Genomic DNA, 22,040 nt, shown 5'->3' with positions numbered 1-22,040 from the left:
GCCAGGATCTCCTCTAGCTGGCCAATCAGGTCAAAATAATGCTTTTCTAAGCAGGATGTTATTTTTCTTCACTGTCAAGATCCTGCTGTGCTACAACTGACTTAGTTTAAGTTTCAAATGGCTAGTCAAGGTATTATTGCTAAGAATATTTATATACCACTTTTCCGCAAAAAAAAACAAAACTCACAAAGTGGTTCACATAGCAGAGTAAATAGTTCCCTGTGGCAGTAGGACTCATAATCTAAAAAGATGCAGAAGAAATTCCAGCAAAGAGCCCCTAGAAAAGATGCTATGCAGGAGTGAATAGGAATAGTTGTTCTTCCCCAGCCCACCTAAATGTAAGAGGAGCATGACTATTAAAAAAAAAAAAAATTAAGCCTCTTTGCCAGGTTAGTAGGGTATCTCCATACAGGCTTATAAAAATTATTTGTGAACTGACGTGCCACATGGACTAGAAATGGAGTATAAGTTAGGAATCCAGGCTGCTGTGCTTTTTTTGTCCTTTCTGGATTGGGATATGTAGATTACTGACCTGTTTTTTGCATTTGCCGTTATTTGCACAGTTTGGGTGGTCCCATAAGGATGTCACTATCTAAAAAAAAGTAGTGACAGTAACAGTGAAAATGGCATTTTTTCAATCCTTTCTCCCCCCCCCCCCCCCATGTAGGTGAGTTGCCTTTGCTTGGAAGAAAACGTAGACAACGATCCATGTAAATTTGCACTATCATCAAGAGCAGGTGATGTTATGGAGACTTTTGTTTTGCATTCCACCAGTCCAGGAGTCCGTCAAATGTGGATCCATGAAATCAACCAAATCTTGGAAAACCAGCGTAATTTTCTAAATGGTAAATGGAATATATTTCTACCTCCTATTTGACTTTTAGAATTAGTCCTTGGTTTTAGAGCAAATGCCCCATTTCCTCACACAAATGTAGATCTGTGGCTCTTCCATATCTCAGTTTGCTGAAATCGCTAGATAGACCTAGTGGAAATGAATTCACTTGTTCAAAGGTCTGCATTTTTTCTCCCAATAGACTGCCTCACTGAATAACCCTGAAGTTAATTCTTTCACAAATAAACAGAGGAGCATAAGAAACTGTCTTACACCTAGTCAGCTTAGCTTACTGTTCCATCTAGCTTAGTGTGGCCTATACTGTCTGGTTGTGGCTCTGCAGAATTTAAGATAGGAATCTTTTCTAGCTCTAGGTGGAGATGCCAGATTGAATCTGGAACTTCCTGCATGCAATGTACATGTTCTACCATAACCATTTGATGTGACAATGAAATTGTCCTTACTTTCCATGTAAATAGTAATATATTGTAGGCTGGACATCCAGCCCCCTCTTGCAGAACCTCAGTCGAATTGCTTGTCCAATCCTGTCGTTACCTCTCCTGGAATAGTTTCTTGAATAATTTTTCTATAATACATTCAATTTAAGATGCATTGATACCAAACTTTGAGTTAAAGATTCAGTTCCCACCAACCTCAAATTATTTGCACTATACAACATGAACATTCTCATCCCAGCATTTTATATAAATGGGTTGTGTACATGGAACATATAACCAAAGACAAAAATTTCATTAGTGCACTTTGCATTTTTGTAAGCAACAAAAAGAGGCCAACATATGAGTGCATTACTCATATGTATTTCAGTTACTGACATTATTGCTGTATTAATTTAAGCAAACTAACCGTCTGCTATTGTTTTGATAGTACTTCTCTTTTAAAAAACACGTTACTTTTGTAATACTCTCAGATTTTTGCTGACATTAATAGAATTACTGTTAACGTGGCTTGAAAAGAATATTGAGTGCTCAGCCAGCTTAAAGGCATGGGACAGCAAGTCACGTTACATGATCGTTAATTACTCCAAAACATATGTGTGTGCAGACTTTCTTACCCACCCATGTTAGAAACATCATACTTGAATACTTCTTTTTCAAAATTCAGCAAAGCATTTGAGATATTCTGCATAAGACCTAGAGTGTATTAGACCGAAAACACATTTTCCTGTATTTGCATAGTAATTTCATTCCTTTGCATTTTTATACCCTTGATTTTTTTGTTATTTGTGGAGTTATTGTCTACATTTTTCTCATGTATAAACAATTGCTTGCAACTGGTTGACTCAATCCAAATTTTATTCTATGCTGACATTTTGGAGATGCAATTCTCAGTATGTAGACTTTGCATAAAACAGTGTATCATGTTGTTCTATTACAGGTAAGTTAATAGTGATAAAAGTAGATTTGTTCATTTTTCAAAGGTCAGTGGTCTTGGTGTATCTGTGTTTCCATGTTCAAATTGTTGGTTCTGCTTGTTGCCCCATCATTTAAAGACTTTGTTAGAATGGAGAATATGAAGCATTTGGGGCTTGCTTAAGAAAATTCTGGTATGTTGAAGGGCTAGGTGAGGAATTCATTTCATTTGTGTTTGCATGGAGAGCTTGTTTGCTTAAGCTGACCTTTTTCTCATTTCAGAAAAAGATGGTTTAATTTGTGCCACAATAAGTATTATGTAAACAGAGATATAGTAAATTAACCTGATTAAATTTGTGATCAGATTGGAAAAATTGCATTGAATTGCCTTTCATTTTTACTTGAATGTCTCTCCTTTTTGTCAATTGCTACCACAGCCTTGACATCGCCAATCGAGTACCAGAGGAACCACAGTGGTCCTGGTGGTAGCAGCAACAGCAGTGGCCCTAGCAGCTGCACTGGAATCCCCAGCTCCAGCCGTAGCAGGCCTTCCCGGATCCCGCAGCCGGTCCGACACCATTCCCCAGTCCTGGTCTCCTCTGCAGCCTCAGTCCAGGCAGAGGCAGACAAGATGTCAGGTATGTCCATTCACAATCCCTCCCTGCCTCCCCACAGTACCACCCTAGAAGCTGGCCTTAGCCAGCCAGGCAGGCACCCACCTAATGCACAACAGAATGGTCCGGAGAGAGAAGCAGAGAAGATTCCCAAGATGAAGGCAATGGAAAGTCCCCGGAAGACACCAGGAAGCACTTATGGCGTGTCAGACACAGATCAGAGGGAATGCCGTGGGAATTCAGAGGAAACCCGTTCAAGAAGCAGCATAGGATCCTTGACGCTGGGAAAATCAAGACCTGGAGCCATCTCGCCAATAAACGTGCCTCCCACAATGACTTTCCCTTCTCCTTTTGGCAAGGAAACCTTTCCACCCAGCAGTCCCCTGCAGAAGGGCTCCTTTTGGAGCTCCATCCCGGCATCCCCTGTCAGCCGCCCCGGCTCCTTCACTTTCCCCGGGGACAGTGACTCCCTCCAGCGCCAGGTCCACCGCCACTCTTCACACAGCAAGGACACAGACCGCATGAGCACATGTTCCTCGACCAGCGAGCAGTCAGTACACTCCACCCAGAGTAATGGGGTAAGAGCCGGAGCGCTTCTATCCTGTGAGCCCTTCTAAACAAATCTTCCCATGCTCTCTCCCTCCTGTGCGTGACCATCACTCTCCGTACTAACTTCTGGCTCTCCAGTGCTGCATCACTGCTCTGAAATAATAATCAACTGCTCCAATCTTTATATGCAAATCTCAGTAGAAACGTATGTAGTGTCTGCGTGTGTATACATAAAACATAGACTTGCAGTATGTATACAGGCACAAAGAAAAATTTTCTAACTCTAAATGTGACTTCCATATCTGCTGAAGATAAATTTTTTTAAAAAAAATCTGCTAGTCTGATTTCTACTAACTTGCTCTTGGCTTTTTTCCATCTAACATGAAGGCAGAAATTTAACATACTGTGAGTGGCCACTATGGTGGCACTCAGCTTCTGAGTCACCTGTATTTTCCTTTGCAGACTGGTTCAGGGATGCCTTCTCCTCTATTCACATGCAAGCACACAGTTCACTTTTTTCCCTCCTGATGAAACTTGGAGGAATATAAGAATTACCCTGCTTGATCAGACCAGAGGCTCACCTAGTCCAGCATCCTTTTTTCAACAGGGGCCAGCCAGATGCCTCCACAAAGATCACAACAGGCAGGGCATGAATTTAACACTTCTCCTCCCCACCCCCTTACCCCAACTTCAGGTATTCAGCTGAACATGGAGATTCCATTTAACTATCACTCTGCATTCCCTGGGCTGCTCTTTTTTATCTCAGCTGAGTTGACTTGACTTGCTGTCTTTAAAGTACATACCTGGTTAAGGAATCTGCCACCATCCCTCCTCCCAAAAAATCCTAAATGCAGCCAAACGTGCACACAAATAAAAAAGCTACCATAATCAAACCTTCAAAATAGTTATAGCAAGTTAAAATCTCTTCCCTGTGTGTCTCTAAGAAGCTCCACATTAGGGTACCTGGAGATTCCGTTTCAGCCTATTCTGCTGTTTGGTGTGTGAGGAGGAGCAGGGGTTCTCAACCAGCAAACTCCACACATTCTCTTTAAGGCTTCTACCTTGAAGTGCAACATGGCATTCACAGGGCTCCTGCAAATATTTGAAAATACACCCTGATCCTCTGGAATATGATGGGGATATCCCAGCTCTGATGTTAGCATGTATCTCATGCCAATTCCCCATTTTAAGTGTGCAGTACACTTTTTTCAGCTCCTTTCACAGCTTCTACGCAACCTCAGCTGTGCACCTCATCTGGCCTTCAGAACCTTTCTTGAGAGCATGCACTTCTTGGTTGAATTCACTTAACAATGTAGCACTCTCCTGATTTCCTCTTTCACTTTTTGTATCCTAGTCTTAGGGTAAGAAATTCTGCTTTGCATGTCTGTTCTTGTTTCAAATTTCTCTTATTTTTATTTGATTTTGGTTTTGGCTTGTCTCCTTAAGTTGTTTCCTTAGCTTAAGGAAATGTCAGTTTGGCAGCCAGGGTAAACAGGCTTTTCCCACTGTTGATAAAAGATATGGTGTTTTTCTATGTGGTGGTAGTGCCGTGCATGGCAGGGTTGTCATTTCTCCATCTGAAGAAAATGTGCTGTAAAGGGTAATTGTTTGCAAAAAATAGCTGTCCTGGGTTTAGTAATGGGCACAGAATTATATTTATATGACATAAGATTTTAAAGAATAGCAATGAAGAAACGAGCATTCACAATTCTTTGTGGGGAAAATTGCCTATTTAAAAATAGAAATGTATCTTTGGCTGCAATCCTGTGCATGTTTACCTGGGAGTAAATTCCGCTGAAAGTGGTGGGAATTACTTCTGCATAAATACACATTGGATTGCACTGTTTGAGACTTACACATGGTGAGAGTAGTCTTCACTGTGATTTTGCTCACTGTTTCCCTTTTTTCCCTTCACCCACTGAAACTGGAGATTGCATTAGCAACAGAGAATCTGATATTTGCAATAGGAATTAACATCAGAGATGGGTGGGGGGCTCCCCCTTCAGACTTCCCTATTTAATGTTTTCCCCTGGTGGTATTATGGGCAAAAGAAACAGCATATTTCTTCCAGATCAATGACTGGCAACATCCTGTCTTCATGTCATTTTTGCAAAACCTGTGGATTTAGTTACACTCCTGAAAGACTCTGTTTTCAGCTTAAAAAACCAAATTAAATGTGTAGCCCTCTGTGTACTAGGCATGTGGTGTACTTTGAGTCACAATGACCACCATCACCCATTCACACAGATGAAATGGGCCACTGTTGGGATCAACGCATGCTGTGATGGTCATGTTCTGTAGGTGAGCACAGAGTGTTCAGAGCAAGATGATATTGTATGGTAATATGGTCCAGGAAGCTGAAAGGTTTAGAAAGGGCATTGTAAGGTGACTTACAGCTCAATCCTAACTAAATCTGTCTCCCCCACTGATGCGGCCACACCAGTAGGAGCGTGCACGGCATCCAATGGAGGGGCAGTCTGGACTCCTCAGGGTAAGGGACCATTTGTTTCCTTACATCCGGGCAAGCCTCTGTTGCCTCAGTGGGTCTCCTCAGATCTGTGCCAGCAATTTTGCTGGTGCAAGTCCAAGGAAAGTAAGGAACAGAGTTTGGATGCTGGCACAAATGCCACTGAGATCCACCCTCTCCCTTTCTGCCTCCTGCCTGTCCTCTCACACCTAGAAAGTTTCCCACTCCATCTACCCCCCCCCCGACTTACCTTTGGCACTGGGGGTAGCCAGCTGCAGCTGTGCCTGCTGCCATATGGCCATTTACAATAGCACAGCTGTGTTCTGCTATAAAGAGCTGCATAGCCCTAATTAGGATTGGGCTCTTAATGATTTGAAGATCTCATTCATAAGATGCTTCAGGTGCTGCATGGCAGATTCACATGTCTCTTACAGAAGATGGGTGACTTTTCTAAAAACATGATCACTGCTGAAAATTAAGTGTGATAGGATCTTAATCAGTTGACACTGACCTAAGTATCAAGTTGTCCTTTCAGGTAACACATACTGAAAATCAACCCATGTGGTATTGTAACATGGGCAACACGTTTGTGCTTGATACCAAAAGGTTGATAACTTTTTGGGGAATCCTCCAGTGCTTGAACACAGAACCCCTAGGTTGTGATAGACAGTTCAGGCCATGCCTCCTTATCCACTGGGGCTCTATTCTAGAACTCCCAGAGAATTTAATAAAAAAATTACCGTATACCAAATGAGTAGAAAAATAGCTTTAAAGACCCACTTCTCAGTTTCTTGCTCCTTCATTGCCACCCAGAATGCATTGGTATGATGCTATACCACATTCAGCCACTAGGAGGCGTGAATAATGGAATGAAATTATAATTATTTAACAGTGCAAAGGTAGGAAATGGGATTTTGCTGCTTTTTTCCTTGTTATAAGGCAGGGATCTCCAAACCCTGGCCTGGGGGCCAGATGGGGCCCGTGACAAGCCTCTTTTTGGCATGCAGCTAGCCCCTGGTTCCCTGCAAACCTCTGGCCCACTCAACCGAATGTGGCCAGAGCTGTGTTCCAGTTGCATCTGGAAGGTGTTCTGAGGGCCGGGGAGGCCATGCGCCTCCCCTCAGAATGCCTTCTAAAGGCCTAAATACATCACTTCCTAGTTTTCCTGAAAAGCCGGAAGTGACGTTTTTGAGTCATCTGTAGGCCTTCGGCTTTCTGAGGCTTTCTAGTGTGTTTATTTAAATTTTATATTTAAAATTTATTTATTTTTCCAGCCCTTGACACCATGCCAGATATTTGGTCAGACAGACAGACAGACAGACAGACAGACAGACAGACAGACAGACAGACAGATAGATAGATAGATAGATAGATAGATAGATAGATAGATAGATATCCCATCTGGCCTAAAGGCTTAGAGACTGCTGATATAAGGCATTTAAAAGTGAACCCTAGTATTAGTGTTGAGTCAAATCAGTGGATGCCAAATCAGTGGATACCAAAGTCCCACCTGTATGTTTAGTGTGTCCTTCAGAAATATCTGTAGCCTGCATCAGAAGTTTTCAAGCTTAACTTTAAGCGTCAGAAGTTCTCCTTAAGGAACGTTTTCCACATGAATTTGTTAATAGAGTAGACCTGCCTATTTGGTAGAGAATCCCTTTGCATTGTAGAGGATTGTAGGGTGTATTCTGTTGTGCACTGTTGGTTCACGAATGGTTCTGGTCAGGCCTATTTGGCCTCTACAGTGCCTCCTGTGAACTGTATATACTGTAAATGCACTGAGTATAGCACTATTACTGTGCCTTGCAAGAGAGTGAAAATAAAAGACAAGTTGTCTTTCAGGGCAGGCTGTCCAGCATTACTGATCTCTGAATTGAAGAACTGCTGGAAAGGTACCGATGAGCCACAGGAACACATTTGGAGACCATAGCCGTAGCTTAGCTCCATTGAATACTAGGATGGGGTGGAAATCTTGCTGTAGCTTAGAATTTGATTTCCACCTAATGCCAATTCTTAAAGCAAAATTGGTTCATCATGACGTCTGAAGTGCCGATTAGGCAGCACATAAAGTGGTGATATATAATAATAATAATAATAATAATAATAATATTAAAACTTTATTTTTATCCCGCCCTTCTCCCAAAAAGGGACCCAGGGCGGCTAACATATAAAACAGATTAAAACATAATTTCACAAACAGATAAAAACATATTAAAAAACACATTAGCAGAACCCATAAAAACAGTAGTCAGAAGAGTCAGAATAAAAGAGCATAAAACAGCAGTTCTTAGAGGAATCGGGCCTGTAAAAAAGCAACTAAAAGATATATAAAAGATGTTAAAAAGGCCATAACGTCAGAAGGGTTGGTTAAACAACAAGGTCTTCAGGCCTCGCCGAAAGGTCTCGAGGGAGGGAGCCATTCTCAAGTCAAGGGGAAGGGGGAGTCAAGGGGACTCTTGCTTTGTCCTGCTTTGTCAGTTTTTCTAGCAGACCATGAATACCATTCTCTTCCTCAGTTTGTAGGCATTTTTTAAATGGGTCCATTAGTAAAGTCAGTGGGAATCTAAAGCCCCCAAAATGCAAGTGTTCCTCTACTACTTACTAGGAAAGGATACCAAACTATTAAGGGATCAACACAAACACTACCAGGCTAAACTTAGTGGTGGAAAATTAGAAGCAGAAACATCGACCTCATTGATCTTTCAGATTGGCTAGCAAATCTTAATTGTTCAATTTTAAATAACCAACTGATATTTTATCTTAGATTCTAAGAAGTCCCACCAGCGGTATAGTTCATGTGCAGGACAGATTTGATGTGATGCAAGCTTGCTGAAATCACTGTATTCCTGTGGATTGGTGTTGTAACAGAGCCATCACAAATGCTCACATGTACATATGTAAACGTTCTCCTTTTCCCTCCTCTTTTCCTTCTCTACCTAATTGGTTCATTCACAGAGTGAAAGTAGCAGCAGTAGCAATATCTCCACCATGCTGGTGACACACGATTATACGGCAGTGAAGGAGGATGAGATTAATGTCTACCAAGGAGAGGTCGTGCAAATTCTAGCCAGCAACCAACAGAACATGTTTTTGGTGTTCCGAGCCGCCACTGACCAGTGCCCCGCAGCCGAGGGCTGGATCCCCGGCTATGTTCTGGGTCACACCAGTGCAGTCACCATTGACAATCCGGATGGAACAATGAAGTAAGTGCCCTAGATCTATCCCTGAAGAGGGTTGTCCTTTTAAGCTATTGAGTTTGCTATATGTTTGAGAGAGGAGACTTACAGTAAACTTAATTGTGTTGATCTGCTGTAGCAAAAACAAGAGACCTGTGGCACCCTAAAGACTAACACATGTATTATAGCATAACCTGAACCCCTCAAGTGGGGGCTCATTTTTGTGTTTCAACAAGCCCAAATTGGTGGTTACTTCTCAGTAATGATTGAATATATACTCCTTATATAAAGGCCATGAAGAGAGTCTCGTAGGTCAGTTTCGTCTCCAGTGTGTTTACTATATTCACTCTTCATCACATGTTCCTGCTTGTATATGTTAATTTAAAATATTTTTCCAAGACTAAAGCACTTGCAGAAAATGTCAACTAATCGTAACACCCATATGTTCTGGCTTCAGGAAGTCGTCATCTTGGCACACAGCACTCCGTCTAAGGAAGAAATCTGAGAAAAAAGATAAAGACAGCAAAAGGGAAGGCAAGTTAGAAAATGGTTACCGTAAATCCCGAGAAGGACTTGCCAACAAGGTTTCCGTGAAGGTTTGTCTTCCTGAGGATTTTTTTTTTTTTTGATAAATGACTCTGTGGTGGGGAATACGTGTCAGCTTTGAGCCTGTAAAGTACTAAAAAATTTTCATGCACAAAAATAATCCTTCTCATTACATCCTCCACAGTCAAATTGTTTTTATTAATGTAATCCACATGGGGCTTTGTCAATTTTATATACTTAATGACAAGCGGGACCTTTCACAAAAATTGCATCTTTGCAGCTCCTAATGCTTACCTCTAGGATATTATAAGCAGTTCAAAGCTCAAGGATTCCATCCTTCTCCTAACCTCCCCTCCCCCCACCATGTTCTGCTATTGCTGTTTAATGGGTACCTCAGCTTTCCATGACTCCTGTTGGGCTTCCCCGGACCTCCCAGTGCCTTATAAGACATGCCCTGGAGGGCTTCCCCTGGCCTCCCAATGGCCTATAAGGCATTAAAATGTCACTTCTGGTTTCTCCATGAAACCAGAAACTGCGTTATTTGTCTGGAACCTTATTGGTAAATAAGGGAGTTTCTGTACCTCAGCAACACAAGGGCCAGTAGATAGTAGACCTTACAGCAGCACTTAAGAACATAAGAACAGCCCCACTGGATCAGGCCATAGGCCCATCTAGTCCAGCTTCCTGTATCTCACAGCGGCCCACCAAATGCCCCAGGGAGCACACCAGATAACAAGAAACCTCATCCTGGTGCCCTCCCTTGCATCTGGCATTGTGACAAAACCCATTCCTAAAATCAGGAGGTTGCGCATACACATCATGGCTTGTACCCCATAATGGATTTTTCCTCCAGAAACTCGTCCAATCGCCTTTTAAAGGCGTCCAGGCTAGACGCCATCACCACATCCTGTGGCAAGGAGTTCCACAGACCGACCACACACTGAGTAAAGAAATATTTTCTTTTGTCTGTCCTAACCCGCCCAACACTCAATTTTAGTGGATGTCCCCTGGTTCTGGTATTATGTGAGAGTGTAAAGAGGATCTCCCTATCCACTCTGTCCATCCCCTGCATAATTTTGTATGTCTCAATCATGTCCCCCCTCAGGTGCCTCTTTTCTAGGCTGAAGAGGCTCAAACGCCGTAGCCTTTCCTCATAAGGAAGGTGCCGCAGCCCCGTAATCATCTTAGTCGCTCTCTTTTGCACCTTTTCCATTTCCACTATGTCTTTTTTGAGATGCGGCAACCAGAACTGGACACAATACTCCAGGTGTGGCCTTACCATCGATTTGTACAATGGCATTATAATACTAGCCTACTTGACATATGTGCCTGTAGACTTCTGCATGGATAGTTGAGGGATGCTTCAAGTAGTATTTTTAACCACCTTGTCCTGAAGGTCAAGGTCTGGGTAATCTTTCAAAATACTGATTCTTCCCAACTCTTCCCTTTCAGCTTCTCAACCCCAACTACATTTATGATGGTAAGTTGAGTTGAACACAGCATTACAAAAACATGTTTTGTGCTTGCTCTTACAAAGGTAGGGAAAGAATTGATGTCTAAACTACATTTTAAAATACAGCTGATTAGTCTTTTACAGCACAGTAGGGCAGTGACTAAAAGAGATGCTGCTTTAAAAGCAGCAAAGCATGGCTTTCCTGTATGGTGCTATATCTTTCTTGCATCTTCTGAGAAAGGAAAGTAACACATGACATCTGAAAAATGCTGTATACTTCTGGTACTCTCACAGTTTATTTTTGCATATCATTTCCATGAAATTGTAAAGGATCAAACTTTTATACCCGATTTTGCACATGAAGCAGATTGCAGGCTGGACTGTACCACTTAACATTTTAGGTGGAGATACTTTTTAAAAATGATTCTCCATATAGACAAACAAAAACTGGCATAGCAGGGAGAAAGTTCCTAGTCCTGGACTGTCTGCTTTACTAGTTTTCTATTTGCATGCGGTTCTTTAAGTTAGGGAGCACTCAGAATTGTACTGCCTAACCAGTTGTCTACAATGGAATGATCCATTCTAACACTTTGAGTTTCTATCACCCTATTCTGTTTCATTGGCTCAATCCAGATCTGGCCTTATTTTCTCCTGTAAACAAACAAACAAAAAATCAAAGAAAAGGTGACTTTTACTCAAGATTCTGCTGTGTTGTTTAGGGCACATACACAGTTTATTCTAGCAGAGATTCTCTCCAGAGAGATTAGGAGCAAGCTTCTGGGTCAGGTACCCCTTTCTCCATGAGGAAGGAGAGCCGTAGGGCTGGGGGAGTACTTGAATTCCTTCAGGCAAGTCATTTTCCCGGAGCATTCCCCACATCAAAGTAACCACAGAATTTCCCAGAGCAAGAATTTACTTCCCCCCCCCCCCGTAAGAAGGGCAGTTGCAGACCGACCATAAGGTCCGATGGGGCAAAAGCCCCAGGCGTGAGAACCAGGACCCCACTGAAGCCTCTCTGAGGCTCCTGATGGGGGGGCAGAAACGGTGCTTCTGGTTTTCCAAAAGCACATTTTAAAGCTTCAGAGAACCTCACAGAGGTTTCTCTGACCTGTTCCTGGGTTGCATGAGGCTCCGTGAGCCTCAGGTGAGTGTGTGGGGGGGTACGGATTTCTGTGCCGGGGGGGCGGTGGTAGCCCACAGGACCAGCGTGGGGCTGGGGAGGTCCACTGCTGAAGAAGTAGGCAAACTGGTGTGAGTCCAAGGCTCACTCCTGATGTTTTTCTGGAGAGAGTCCTGTCAGGGAATGGATAGACAAAAATGCATCCAAATAGGCCCTAAGACACATGATTACTAAAAGTACTGTTGTGGAGTAGAATCACGCCACAGAAATATTTTAATTGTTGTTTAATTACATGTGATGAACAAGCAATATCATGTTAACTTCTTAATGTAATTGTTTTCTTCCCTCTCAGTTCCCCCAGAGTTTATAATACCATTAAGCGAGATGACATGCGAGATAGGAGAGACTGTCATTCTTAAGTGCAAAGTATGTGGTCGTCCCAAAGCTTCAGTAACTTGGAAAGGTCCCGATCATAACACACTGAGCAGTGACAGTCACTACAGCATCTCGTACAGGTACGGCAGCTTTGTACTGTATTGAAATGTTGGGGTGAGGATGCTGGCCGACAAGCACAAAAAATACTCTGGAGGTGTTGGGCTTTTTACTGTTGTTGCATGCACACACAAACTCAGCCTTGCATTCCACGTGTATATGAGGGGTTCTCTTCAACTCAAGGTCACAGATTTTGGTTTCTACTTTCTATCATTTTTAGGCTGCTGATGCCAAATTCTGTAAAGTAGAAGAGAACAACAAAAGGAAGAGTAGGGAGTTTAGCCCCTGTGTGCATGAAATGGTTGCATGTTCTTCCCCAGCCTTTCCCTGCTTCCCCTTCCCTTTTCCCTCTTGTCTCCCTTGTGTCTTTCCTAGATGGTGAACCTTTAAGACATGGATCTGTCTTCTCACTCAATACCTCCATGTATGCAGATAGTGCTATATGAAGAAATAATACATTTTAAATTCCAAATAATATCTTCTTTGTATATTAACTCTTAGCTTTTAAAAAAAAAGTTTAATGGAAACTTTTAAGACTCAAGCTATACCTGACACTAGGTAGCATGTAATCTTTCTCCGATATGTAATTTTTAACAGATTCAGCCACCAAGGCTGCAGGCTGGAGCAGAAAACCAGCATTGGGGTGGTGGACAACTGCATTTGTTCTCTTCTGCTCTCTTCCACTGAAAATCACCCTGGTCCCAATCTCTGTTTCCCCCACAGGGCAAAGGGTACAGTACACGGGAGGGGAAGGGGTTAAGACATCCTTCATCCATACTTGCACGTGCATCTTCTGCTCCAGGCTGCAGGCTCTGCAACTGTATTTGGTTTTTAAAAAAAAACTTAGACAGAATCTGCACATGAGTGAGCACTGTGTGTAGTGACCTTCACTGTGCTATGCACCTCAGTAATGGGACTTGGAAGTGATACTACAGAATTTTGATGACAAACTTGGTTATATGAATGAGAGACATTTTATTGTCACAGCTGACAGGCACAGCTAAGGGACTGAAGTCCAGTCCTGTGTAGGATTGAACTGCTGGCCGGACATGTTGTCACAGTGAAATGGGTCCCGCTGTCACAAAATGGTCACCAACAGCCAGCACAACACTCCATTGGCTGCCATTTCGGGAGTGTTGCCTTAAGAGCTATTACCTGATATTTCTGTACTTGCTGGAGCACATAAGGCAATGGGGGTGGGTGGGCTGGAAGAATGGGGCAGGGAGGCTGCAGGAGGGGGTAGATCCAGTGGTGACAGCACAAACCAGGTCCTATCCCTCTTTTGCAAGCCACCGCACCTGCTTTCTCTTCCTGGACCCATGCCAGCTACAGAGCTGGCATAGGTCTGAAGAGATCCATTACAGAGCGGGAGGTTTATGGAGGGGTTAGGGGAAATGATTCCCCTTTCCCTTCTGAAGCCTCTCAATCCACCCCTCCCCTGCCTCGATTCAGCGCCCCCTTTTTTGGTGTGGCTGCATTGATGGGGGGGAGAGGATAGGATTGGGCCCTGAGGCACTTAACTTCAGACATGAATGTTGACAGTAGAAGAATCTGTGCTGAATAGACATCATTAACTATTCCCTGGCAGAACCCTTACTCATCTCCATGTGACCTCTGCAAGCACAGTGATTTGAGGAATAGAGTGAATGTCAGTGAGTAACACACATCATGGGATTAACAATGTGCTAACTTTCTAGAGCCATGAATGGCTCCTAACAAAGGGGCACCACAAGGCACCTTGTTTGAATCCCAGTTGATCCTGAGTTTTGACAGACTCAGCCAGCTGAGCAGGAACCCTGGCCCATGGACCTCCATAATCAAGAGACACAGTTCCCGTTTACGAAATTGTTTTCAGCTGGTTGGACTTTGCCACTTCAGTTTCACATGTTGAGCAATTTTTTTTTAATGAAAACAGCTCATGTGAAACTGAAACTCCAGTGTCACACACTGAACAACAAACATGTAAGGTATGTACTCCACACACATAATGTACATGCATCTACGTGCAATCGGGTCTAGTCAGTTTTTTCAGATATGTACACTAGCTTTGAAAGATACACGTGAGGAGCTCCAGAAGGATCTCTCCAAACTGGCAGAATGGGCAGCAAAATGGCAGATGCGTTTCAATGTAAGTAAGTGTAAAGTCATGCACATTGGGGCAAAAAATCAAAACTTCACATATAGGCTAATGGGTTCTGAGCTGTCTGTGACAGATCAGGAGAGAGATCTTGGGGTGGTAGTGGACAGGTCGATGAAAGTGTCAACCCAATGTGCAGCGGCAATAAAGAAGGCCAATTCAATGCTTGGGATCATTAGAAAAGGTATTGAGAACAAAACGGCTAATATTATAATGCTGTTGTACAAATCTATGGTAAGGCCACACCTGGAGTATTGTGTCCAGTTCTGGTTGCCGCATCTCAAAAAAGACATAGTGGAAATGGAAAAGGTGCAAAAGAGAGCGACTAAGATGATTACGGGGCTGGGGCACCTTCCTTATGAGGAAAGGCTACAGTGTTTGGGCCTCTTCAGCCTAGAAAAGAGGCACCTGAGGGGGGGACATGATTGAGACATACAAAATTGTGCATGGGAAGGATTAAGTGGATAGAGAGATGCTCTTTACACTCTCACATGACACCAGAACCAGGGGACATCCACTAAAATTGAGTGTTGGGGGGTGGGGAGGGGTTAGGACAGACAAAAGAAAATATTTCTTTACTCGGCGTGTGGTTGGTGTGTGGAACTCCTTGCCACAGGATGTGGTGATGGCATCTGGCCTGGACGCCAGGGGGATTGGACAAGTTTCTGGAGGAAAAATCCATTATGGGTTAGAAGCCATGATGTGTATGTGCAACCTCCTGATTTTAGAAATGGGCTATGTCAGAATGCCAATGCAAGGGTGGGCACCAGGATGCAGGTCTCTTGTTATCTGGTGTGCTCCCTGGGGCATTTGGTGGGCCGCTGTGAGATACAGGAAGCTGGACTAGATGGGTCTGTGGACTGATCCAGTGGGGCTGTTCTTATGTTTTATGTGATATCCCTGTTCTGTTGCTTTTTACAAGAGCAACTGGTGTTACTTATAGCAGTTGTAAGTAATGGACCTACTCAAGTTTCCTAATTCTGTGTGTGTTCACTGTGATAAACTCCATTAAACACAGCAAACATGCACAGAGTGTAAAGGTAGAAAATATTAAGAAATGGCAGTGTATTGAATGACAACAATGGAAAGGGTTTTCAACCTTGTAAGCTGAATTTCTTATCTTCTGAAAGGTCTAAAGTTGTAACATAGCATCATCTGATGAATGATGAGTGAGATTATTTAAGGGTTGAGAACATGAAACCGTATCAACTGGGATATTTAAATTTCTTATGCTTACAACTTTATGGTGTTTTGCAGTGATTTAGGAGAAGCATCTCTGAAAATCATTGGTGTGACCACAGAAGATGATGGTATCTATACCTGTATAGCTGCAAATGATATGGGTTCAGTTTCATCTTCAGCCAGTCTACGAGTTTTAGGTGGGTTTATCTGTCTGTGGCAAGGACACACAAAATAAACACAGTAATGCATTTTGCATGTTAAATGTTCAATATAGATTATTTTTTCCCTTTTTCAGGTCCTGGAAGTGATGGGATCATAGTGTCCTGGAAAGATAACTTTGATTCCCTGTACAGCGAAGTGGCTGAGCTTGGCAGGTACGATTCAGCCTAAACATATCACTGGGAAAGTATAGCACATATTTGGAAAGGGACATTACATTTATATGCATGTTTATATGCTGTACTAGTGTGGCACAGATGTATGACACCGAAATGCAGAAACTTTCTGAAAATTTCACATCATTCATTTTGTCTTGTGTTTTTCAGGGGCAGGTTTTCTGTCATTAAGAGATGCGATCAGAAGGGATCCAAGCGAGAAGTGGCCGCTAAGTTTGTAAATAAAAAGCTGATGAAAAGAGATCAAGTCACCCATGAACTCGGAATTATGCAGAATCTCCAACACCCTCAGCTTGTTGGCCTCCTTGATACATATGAGACTTGCACAAGTTACATCTTGGTGTTAGAGATGTATGTCATCTTATAAAGTATTTTGCTCCTTTCTGAGATTGGTACTTTGTTAGAACTTAAATCAAGTGTGGCCATCTTTTACCTGAGACCATGAAAGTTCTGGACTGTAACTTGTTGCTCTCACATTGATGTGGTAGGGGTCTTCTTTTTCATAAACAAACTTACTTTGAGCCTGGTTAGTAAACCTCTAGCGACATGTTCCTGCGCACATGTCCAAGCAGTTTACTCCTAAAGACACTGTAGGCTTAAGAAGTAGTACAGTGTCCCTGATTTTAAGTGAAGGCTGAATGAATTTGTTAATCATAATGTTCCTTATTTGATGTGAGGATAGGGCATAACTGCCTGTGTTTTTAGTGTATTGTTTCGTTCCTCCAGCTGTATGCAACTGTTGAAATGTTAAACTCCACCCCAATAGTTGCCATCATCCAGAAAACAACTTGCTTAATATCTGCAAGACAAATGAAGCAACATTGAAGTTTGTCTTTTAGTTTAAGAGAGATTAAGCTGCAAAATCTGAGGATGCAGCATAGGGAAGCTGGAAACTTTCTTAGCTGTTGAACTAAAAGATGTTGACAGTTTTAAATGGATTTGGTATGTTTTCCTTTTCTCCCAAATGTGGATAGATGAATTTATGCTTAACATCATGTTTGTGCTTCCATAGGGCCAACCAGGGTCGCCTTCTGGACTACATTGTGCAATGGGGAAACCTCACTGAAGGGAAGATCAAGCTGTATCTGGGGGAGATTCTGGAAGCTGTACAGTATCTTCACAATTGCAGAATAGTGCACTTGGACCTAAAGGTGAACTGAGTAAAAGGGTTTTCTCCCCCCAAGTACAGAATACCAGTCATTGGTGGTAGGACGTGTGCTTCAGAGCTTCTAGGAAATTCAGACTTACAGTTATAATGCCTTATGTATAGGAACAGAGTGGATCTAACGGGCACATTAGTGCAGCCCCACTTCCTTCTCATACGGAGGTTGTACACACTAAGGGTTCAGTTTTCTGGTGCTGCTGCGACTGTGCCATCTTGTGGTGAAGAGGCAGCCACAGAGGCCTCCTCAAGGTAAAGGAACATTTGTTCCCTTACCTCGGAGCTGCGTTGTAACTGCGTCTGTGCTGGAAAGTTGAATAGGATTGGGCCCTAAGAGGCTTGTGAGAATAGGAGATATTTCTAAAGGAAACTTGGCCTATAGTGTACAGTTATGTCCTGCACACACATCTTCATGACAGCTCAAATTAGAAATCTTGTTTGCAGACATATTAATTATAGAATCTTTATTTTTAGAAGTAAAATATTGATTGCGCTTTTCTTTCTACATGCCATTGTATTCTACGTTTTGTTAGGTTCCTTAACCATGACTGATTACCCTAGGATACAACCCAATATCTTGAGGCTTAAAATAGCTTGGTGAAATTGTTAATGGTATTTAACATTTGCTTACGAGGAGTCAGGGGATTGAATTTTTCTAAGAGCAGTTTTAAAGGGACAGTCTTCCCAATACTTGTTCACAGAATTTTGAATTATACATAGTTAAGTGGGTTCAGTAAATGTATGTTATGCTTAACAAGTTGAGAAGCATTTGCTGGGTTGGTCATGCTACTGCAAAATCACTTCTCCAGCAGTTGAGGAGGGAATCTACATGAATTGTCCCTCCTGCTTGCTTCTGGAGACCGGGTCACACCAAAGTCTTCACGGAAACTGTGAGCTTTGCAAAGGGATTTAAAGAAAACAAGAGGGGCAGATCACAGAGGCATTCTGGTAGTGGGTTCCAGTTATCAGAGACAGCAAGGGAGAAAGAGTAGAGACATTTGAAGAAGCTGGGCACCTAAGGGTGGTGGTGCTGGATGAGCAAAGGTCATAGGCCAAACTGTATTGGAATATGAAAGCTGAGAGATAATGGGGAGCAAGACCATGGAGGATTTTGATTATAAGAACAAGAAGCTTAGGTGGGCTCTTAGAGTGAGCAGAAAGTCAGTGTACGCTTTATTTTGGAATGTTATAAGGGTCCTTATAGTTTCCCAAGGATCTTGCATTGAATATTGTCATGATTGGCATATGCAGGATGTTTAAATGTTTTATGCTTGACATGAATGAGACTTCCCCTTCTCTGAACCTTTCAGCCTGAAAACATTCTGGTGGATAAGAGCTTGGCCAAAGCGACAATCAGACTGGCTGACTTTGGAGATGCAGTCCAGCTCAACACCACCTACTACATCCACCAGTTACTTGGGAACCCAGAGTTTGCAGCTCCCGAAATTATCCTTGGAAATCCTGTCTCCCTGACCTCAGATGTGTGGAGCATCGGAGTGCTCACATATGTCCTCCTTAGTGGCGTATCTCCTTTCCTGGATGAAAGTGTCGAGGAAACCTGCCTGAACATTTGTCGCTTAGACTTTAGCTTCCCAGATGACTACTTCAAAGGAGTAAGCCAGAAGGCCAAAGATTTTGTATGTTTCCTACTGCAGGATGACCCAGCCAAGCGTCCTTCTGCTGCACTGGCCCTCCAGGATCAATGGCTGCAGCTAGGCAGTGCCAAAAGTGCTGACAGCATTGACATAGCCAGACTGACTTCGTTCATTGAGCGGCGAAAACACCAGAATGATGTTCGACCTATTCGTAGCATTAAAAACTTTTTACAGAGCAGGCTCTTGCCAAAAGTTTAACCTAACTTTGATGTTCTCTCTCATTCTCTTTCACCTGCCAATCAAACTGAGGATGAAGCTCTCCTGCCAATCAGCTGTTGGCTTGAATTTGGGGTGAAGAAAAAAAAGCCAATCAGCTGCTAGTGTGTTCATCGTGTGGAAATGCATTCCAAGTAAATCTGTGCACAGTTGTACTTGGGACTAGCAGTGCAAAACTACGTTGGGGTGGAGGACTACAGCATTGTACTCTGCAAAAGGCAATGAAGAACTTTACACTTAACTACAGTATTTTATTCAGGTTTCTGCAAAAAAAAAAACACCTTTTTTAAAAATGTCAAACAAGATTAAAATTTTGCAAATGATCTTAACTTGCATTTTCAAGATTTTAGACAAAGGAAAAATGCCTATGTTCAAAGCACTGGTATTAAGAGATGATATACAAACACTGACACTTAAAAGACTGAAGAAAATGGCTGCCCATCCAGATGGTGTCTGTTTTGACCCGTCTGATTTTTTTTTTCCACTTGGACATAGAGCTTTTCCAGTTGCCTCGCCTGTGTGTATCTTGCATAGCAGTGCACTGAAATTGGACTCTGCTTATCAGTGCATCCAACCTCAAGATTTTTTGCATACAAATAGAATGAACCCTTTTGCTCTGATAAAATGTAGGCCTTACTTGTAAATAGACTGTTACCTGCCTTCAGTCTGTGTCTCTTTAATTTTTTTTCCCTTCTTCTCTCCCTCTTACCTCCCCCTAAATGGTGGTATACCACTGTGCGGGTCTTCAGTTCAGGTCAGCCTTGGTTTGACCTATCAGAAAAGAACTCTTAGGTTTGGTGTCCAACAGGTCAACCTTCATTGTCAAGCAGTATATAGCAGGAAGAAAATACTGTAAATGCACTCACGTTGGAATTTTGTTTTTTTTTAATTTCATATCATGTGCAATGTTGTGGCTTTAACATTTTATGCAACTATTTATGAGGACCTCTGTTGTAACTGTAATAAATATATAGAAAAAAGCACATTCATAGTATGGCGAGCTTTATGACTGTGTTTGGAATTTCCAGGATGGGATGGGTTAGGGGAGGGTTACAGGTTTATCACTGTGTCATTAAATTAGTTGAAGTTGAGGCTTAGCTTAGGACTATGTTCAAAAGTCTAGCTGATTTTAAAGGATTGTAAAATGATTTTCATTTCCTGAAATGCAAACTGGAGAAGAAAAATAGGGTGATGTTTTTAAAGAAGTTTGTCATTGTTCATAATGCCAAAGTATTATTTTTTCCCCAAAATCAACCTCTACTTTTTAGAATTTTCAAATTTGTGTATTTCTTTCTGTATAATAACTGAATGAATTTTGTGCTCTTTGAAGAAAATACTGGCAAGTAGTCATGGTTATGGAAAAGACCCGAATCTGACATGTGTTTCTCTTTTAAAAAAAAGGTTTTTAAAAATGTAGGCAATTGTAGAATATAAAGACATTGATGGCTTTCCATACTTTAATGAGTTTACATGGATGTTCAATCATCCATGTTTATCTTTGTGTGTACCACCTGTTGAAATAAACCAAGCCTGCATCCCATACAAAGTTAGACATAGAATCAGTCTGAAGCCATAATCTGGCTTTGGTTTTAATTTTAATATTTGTGGCTTCCGTTGTAATTATTTATTTCTCTTATTTGTTTTTCTTTTTTGTAAAGATGTACAGAAACTTTTAAAATGAGAATGAAATTCAAACTGAATGGATGTGTATTCATACCAACCATAACTTTTTTTGCTTGTGAATTATTTCATTTATTTTAGTTGGTTTTGTTTTATTTTGCATGTATATTTCTTTGTACAGTGATGTTGCGTGTTTACACAGTATGATGTGATGTAAATATTTTATTTTGCCATCAGTTATTTTAAAAAAAATTAAACATATTTAACAGATGTGCCTGATTCTTTTATTGGAGGCATCTCCAGTAGGTCAGAAAGATTTTTAATAGTCTTGTCTTGGTTTAGATACAATATTATAATTGTAAAATAGATTGTGTTCAGTGTTAAATGAAAGAAGAGAGCTTGTGAAATTATTTTTGGGTTTCATTCTCTGTATGTAATGAACATGTAGGTATCAGCCATTTTTGGTGGTCTCTTTCCCCTTAGGACAGAGCATCATGTGGCAATAGCTGCTGCAGAATACTATCAATTAATCAAGACACAATTAGAGCACAGCTAGACTAAGGCTACAATCCACACTTTCCTGGAAGTAAGACCCATTGACTATAAGGGGACTTAGTTCTGGGTAGGCATGCATAGGATTGGGCTCTGAATAAATGAAGCATATTATCTCCAGCTTACTACACATTTTATTGTTCTTGGGGAACCTTTAGTCAGTCTTTTTGGTTTTTTAATGGGTTGCACTGATCCTTTTTGTTGTGCTTTATTATTTGCAATTCAGACTACATTGAGAGCATTATGTGGCTGCCATTTTTAATAGTTCTACAAATTCCATAGAGATATTGTCCATCTCTATGGAATTCCATCTAATTGCTTCAAGTCCATCTAATTCTCATTGCACTCACACTTTTAACACTTTAGACATACATTTAAATAATTTCTGTACCATCTGTGCAATGTGACATGACTTTCTATTGTGAAGGCTCCTTTCCAAGTCACTTGTGATTCCCAAGAGGTTATAGCTCTGTGAATAAGTGAAATGAACAGAGGAACAAGA

General features: G+C 41.8%; 1 protein-coding gene across 4 annotated transcripts in view; it reads left to right on the top strand.

Annotated features, from left to right (window-relative positions):
- Nucleotides 1-21,168, top strand: part of TRIO (trio Rho guanine nucleotide exchange factor) — a 272,849-nt gene extending 251,681 nt beyond the window's left edge. For 2 of the 4 annotated variants that reach the window (XM_066626079.1, XM_066626081.1), the window contains 11 exons: nt 668-845; nt 2,640-3,394; nt 8,788-9,035; nt 9,466-9,604; nt 11,007-11,034; nt 12,480-12,642; nt 16,014-16,135; nt 16,213-16,312; nt 16,484-16,684; nt 17,346-17,484; nt 18,806-21,168. In XM_066626079.1, coding sequence (XP_066482176.1) covers nt 668-845; nt 2,640-3,394; nt 8,788-9,035; nt 9,466-9,604; nt 11,007-11,034; nt 12,480-12,642; nt 16,014-16,135; nt 16,213-16,312; nt 16,484-16,684; nt 17,346-17,484; nt 18,806-19,348 — 2,616 coding nt within the window. In that variant the 3' untranslated portion in view covers nt 19,349-21,168. Of the gene's footprint in view, nt 1-667; nt 846-2,639; nt 3,395-8,787; nt 9,036-9,465; nt 9,605-11,006; nt 11,035-12,479; nt 12,643-16,013; nt 16,136-16,212; nt 16,313-16,483; nt 16,685-17,345; nt 17,485-18,805 lie in introns of those variants that run through there. The other 2 variants (XM_066626080.1, XM_066626083.1) reach the window with 2 other exon arrangements.
- Nucleotides 21,169-22,040: the final 872 nt, after the last annotated feature.

This window comes from Tiliqua scincoides, chromosome 4 (assembly GCF_035046505.1).
Source record: "Tiliqua scincoides isolate rTilSci1 chromosome 4, rTilSci1.hap2, whole genome shotgun sequence".
Classification (NCBI taxonomy): domain Eukaryota; kingdom Metazoa; phylum Chordata; class Lepidosauria; order Squamata; family Scincidae; genus Tiliqua; species Tiliqua scincoides.
This window is presented reverse-complemented; position numbering and strand designations above follow the sequence as displayed.